Below are 4,483 nucleotides of genomic sequence, written 5' to 3'. Positions count from 1 at the left end.
CCCACGATCCGGCCCATGCACTCATAATTATCCAGTCCCACGCCGCCACTATAAAAACACCCCCACGCCGCCAGGGATTAGATTTTAGCGGCGGCGGCGGTTCCCTCGGGCGTGCGAGCGGCGGTGATCCTGGGGGCCAGCAGCGGTGTCGCCTCGAGGCAGGCGACCGACGGCGGCGCTCCACCAGGAACGAGCGACAACGACGCTCCGAGGCAGGCGGGCAAGCGGTGACGGCGCTGTCGAAGCGGACGGACGACGGCAGCGCACCCTAGGCCCGGAGACAACGGCGGTTGTCCCGTCCGTCTCTGCGATGGCCACCGCCGCCGCCACTCCAGCATTTGTGGCGCCGTCCCTTGCACCCAAGGCCAACGACAGCAGGAAGGCGGTGGTGCCCGTGGACGCGTCGGAGCTGGAGAAGCACGTGCTGGCGGTGGACGACAAATCCGTGGACCGCGCCGCGATCGCTAGGATCCTGCGCGGCTCTAGGTACAGGGTGACCGTCGTGGAGTCGGCGACGCGCGCGCTGGAGTTGCTCGCGATGGGCCTACTCCCCGATGTCAACATGATCATCACCGACTACTGGATGCCTGGGATGACCGGGTACGAGCTGCTCAAGCGCGTCAAGGAGTCGGCGGCGCTCAGGGGCATGTACGTCGTCATCATGTCGTCTATGACCATCGTGATTTATACATTTTCAAACAAAATTTTACGATAGCTCTTATTGCATTTTACGCTTCCACTAAAAAACAAGTGCCACATTCGTCGTTACAAAACAGATCATTGATTTACGCTAAAATTCGTATCCATTTACGCTGTATCGGATCACGTTTTACGCTTAAATCCACCTGACCTAGAACCTGAGCACGATCGGAGCGCGATTTTCACGTCGTAATTTAGGCCACATTCGTCGTTACGAAATAGATTGATGATGTACGATAAAATTTGTACCCATTTACGATGTTTGATTCACGTTTTACGCTGAAATTTGACCAAGCCAAAATCCGTGCACGATCGAACGTGATCAATTTTCACGCCGTAATTTTTGGACCCTATTCGTTGTTACGAAACAGATCTATAATTTATGTAAATTTCGTATTCATTTACGTTATATCGATTCACGTTTTATGATTAAATCCACCCGAGCCAGAACCCTAGCACGATCGGCTGCACGCGATTTTCACGCCGTAATTTTGGGCCCCGTTTGATGTTACAAAACAGATATAGGATTCACGCTAAATTTCGTATTCATTTACGCTGTTTTAGCTAACGTTTTACGCCGGAATCTGCCCTAGCCAGAACCCGCGCACGATTGGGTGCATGCGATTTTCACGCCGTAATTTTGGGCTTCGTTTGCTGTTACAAAACAGATATATGATTTACGCTAAATTTCGTACTCATTTACGCTGTTTTAGCTCACGTTTTACGTTGGAATCCGCCCGAGCAGAACCCGCAAACTGCGGCTGTAAATTAAAATTTATTTCCTTCTACTAATGCTCCTCAAACCGTAACTGCCCATTTATTTACGCGATTATGCAGCACGTCTTTCCTTATATCAAACCGATCAAGATTTATATAATGCATGGTTTATGCTATCATGTTACACATCGTTATGCAGTCGTAAACGATGTGCACATGGTAATATTCGTTTCCGTGAGTCGAGGTACAAAAGATTCCTTCTATGCATGATTTATGCACATTACTACATATATTTATGTGTACGTATATCTCCTGACGCGTATCACCCGGGATTCGTGGCTATCATCTGCATGGCTGATATATCACACACTAGTTACGTTCTTTAGGTCGTTGTACAGAAAAACAGCCTAAACTTAGGCTAGTCGGGAAGAAAACTATATATGTAGCATGTGAACAGTAGCTTTCAACCTGTTTATCGAATAACAGCATATATCACCCACATCCACGATTACTCATGCGCGGCAAGAAGTCCTAATACATACAGGGCAAAGCTAGCAATAATAGAACTCTGATGCACAAATGCACAACTTGAAGAGCACATATATTTTTTACAAACTTATATGATAATGTCTAGTTTGACAACTTTATTTTTTCAAGAGAAATCTTTTAAAAAATAGGGTTGCCAAACTAGCACTAAATATCTAGTACGTCGTAACAGCATCAGGAAAACTGCACGTAGCGTCACCATAAGCATAGGGAAAGAATTACATATTTAGAGGTGGGAGAGGAGATAATAAGTTTTAGGTCGAAGGTCTGTTTGAATCCATCAAACTAAACTTTTTACTTGGCTAAATTTAGCTGCTAGGTATCTAAACGGTCAAGCTAAAAGATCAGCTAAACTTTAGCTGAATCTATTATAGCTTGGAGGATCCAAACGTCCCAGCTAAAGCTTAGCTGAAAGAACTTTTAGCTTTATAAAGTTTAGCTATAAATTTTTAGCTAGCTAAACTTTTGTTGAGTGGATCCAAATAGGGTGCAAGTTACATCAAAGTGCATTGAACACCAACCAAGTAGGTGTCGGGCGTGAAGCCAAAGGCATCGACACATCAACGTTCTAATAAGGAGAGGTTATGTATGGCAGTCCTATGTTCAACATGCTTTTAACTGTATGTGGAGATCTACTAGCAGTGCGAGGAGACTCAATGGGGCTGATTGGTTGCCGGTCCGTCACGCGTCTGCCTCGTGCGCGTTTGGTTCCTCAGCGAAGGCTATTTCCGGCTTCTCCACACATACAGGCCGAACGGCGAAAAAAACGCTAAACTACATGCGCGCATGGCCGCATGCAGTCTAGGCCCTGGGCGTGGCAACCAAACACCTGGGGCCCGGTCAACACATACCGCGAGCCTGGCGGGTAGGATACGGCAACCAATCACGTGAAATATGACTAGGTAGAGACGTAGAGTCTTTTCTACACCTTAATTTTAGCGCATCATCTTATTTTCGACTTAGCTTAATCACAGGTTACACGCACATGAATCGTTTTGCCCCTTAGCAGTGTGAACACATTTTATTTAATACATCGTCATCGAAAGGCAGGTCCAGCATAATAACCGTAAACGCATGGATGTATGTTATCCTCACACCTCAACTGTAAACGTTTCTGTTATATAACAACAAATATATTTTTATCACAGAAGCCCGTCTAGCTCAGTTGGTAGAGCGCAAGGCTCTTAACCTTGTGGTCGTGGGTTCGAGCCCCACGGTGGGCGTTTGTTTGTAAATTTTTTTTACTTATTCTGACTTTGCAGTTTAGCGTTGCTTCTTTTTGTTTTTTACTTAACTCACTTTTGTATTGTTTTTTATTATTATCAAAGGTATAATATAAAAAGTTTTATTTGTTTTTTACTTATCTCTCACTTTGCAAGTTTGGCGTTGCTTCTTTTATTACTTTTGTCCATTTTTTCTTTACTTTTCTATTTTAGTTTTTACTTACCTCACTTTTGTATTGCTCTTTTTTATTATTGTCAAAAGTATAATTAAAGTAGCCCCGCGGAGGGCGCATCTTTTTTATCTTTTTTGTTTTACTTATCTCTCACTTTGGCGGTTTGGGGCTGCTTCTTTTATTACTTCTGTGCATTTTTTCTTTACTTATATATTTTTGTTTTTTACTTACCTCACTTTTATATTGCTTTTTATTGCTGTCAAAAGTATAATTAAATGGTTTTTATTTTTTATTTATCTCTCACTTTGCCAGTTTGGCATTGCTTCTTTTATTACAGTTGTGCATTTTTTTCTTTACTTATCTATTTTTGGTTTTTGCTTACCTCACTTTTGTATTGTTTTTTTATTATTGTCAAAGTTATACTTATAATGTTGTTTATTATAACAAAATTTAATGCTAAATTTAAATTATTTTCATAAATTTAAACTATTTTTAAAATCTAATCTAAAATACTGATTTTAAAATTTATGGCCAGAGATATGTTATAACTATATTTTAAACTTTCATATGAAAACGAGGACAAACTTATAAACAGTTGATAAAGGAAGGGGCAATGGTGAAAGAATATGAATGTTTGTTTGCGAACTGGTATCGGTGTTTCGAACATTGCTCCGATAAATAAATTTATTTGTGCGCGTTTAGAGTTCTGGATGGTGTACTTAGTGGGCATGAGGTTTATACTGGTTTGGGCAGAACGTCCCTACATCCAGTCTTCGGTACCAGATGCGTACCATGCTTGATTAGAGATGGCAATGGGTACCCGAAACCCGAAACCCGATGGGTTTTTACCCCATTAGGGTACGGGTTTGGGTCAATTTTCATACCCATGGGTTTGTTAATGGGCATAAATGTATACCCGACGGGTTCATGGGTATGGGTTTGTTCCTATAGTACCCAAACCTGTGGGTTTTTTAAACCCGACCAAACCTAGTGTATATTGTCATTTTATTTTATAAACGAACAACAAACTTGTTATCTACCTATTTACTTCCTAATTTTTATCAAATAGTGAATGTATAAGTAGTTGGTGATAGTGTTGCATGCTTGCTATTATAGTTATTACTA

The 4,483-nt window shown here is 42.0% G+C and overlaps 1 protein-coding gene and 1 non-coding gene across 2 annotated transcripts; both read left to right on the top strand.

Annotated features, from left to right (window-relative positions):
• Positions 1-310: 310 nt before the first annotated feature.
• On the top strand, positions 311-715 carry LOC103652497 (two-component response regulator ORR6-like). The gene has a single exon (XM_008678070.1). It carries the CDS (start codon positions 311-313, stop codon positions 713-715), a length of 405 nt encoding a protein of 134 aa, XP_008676292.1.
• A 2,397-nt stretch (positions 716-3,112) lies between these two features.
• Positions 3,113-3,185, top strand: TRNAK-CUU (transfer RNA lysine (anticodon CUU)). Its single transcript has one exon. It is a non-coding gene; the product is annotated as a tRNA-Lys (tRNA).
• Positions 3,186-4,483: the final 1,298 nt, after the last annotated feature.

The sequence above is a fragment of the Zea mays genome, chromosome 3 (genome assembly GCF_902167145.1).
Source record: "Zea mays cultivar B73 chromosome 3, Zm-B73-REFERENCE-NAM-5.0, whole genome shotgun sequence".
Taxonomy (NCBI): domain Eukaryota; kingdom Viridiplantae; phylum Streptophyta; class Magnoliopsida; order Poales; family Poaceae; genus Zea; species Zea mays.
The sequence above is the reverse complement of the archived record's forward strand: the minus strand, read 5'-3'. Positions and strand labels throughout refer to the sequence as shown.

Coding starts and splice junctions, on each gene's coding strand:
- LOC103652497 (XM_008678070.1), top strand. CDS start 311: ATGGCCACCGCCGCCGCCACTCCAGCATTTGTGGCGCCGTCCCTTGCA.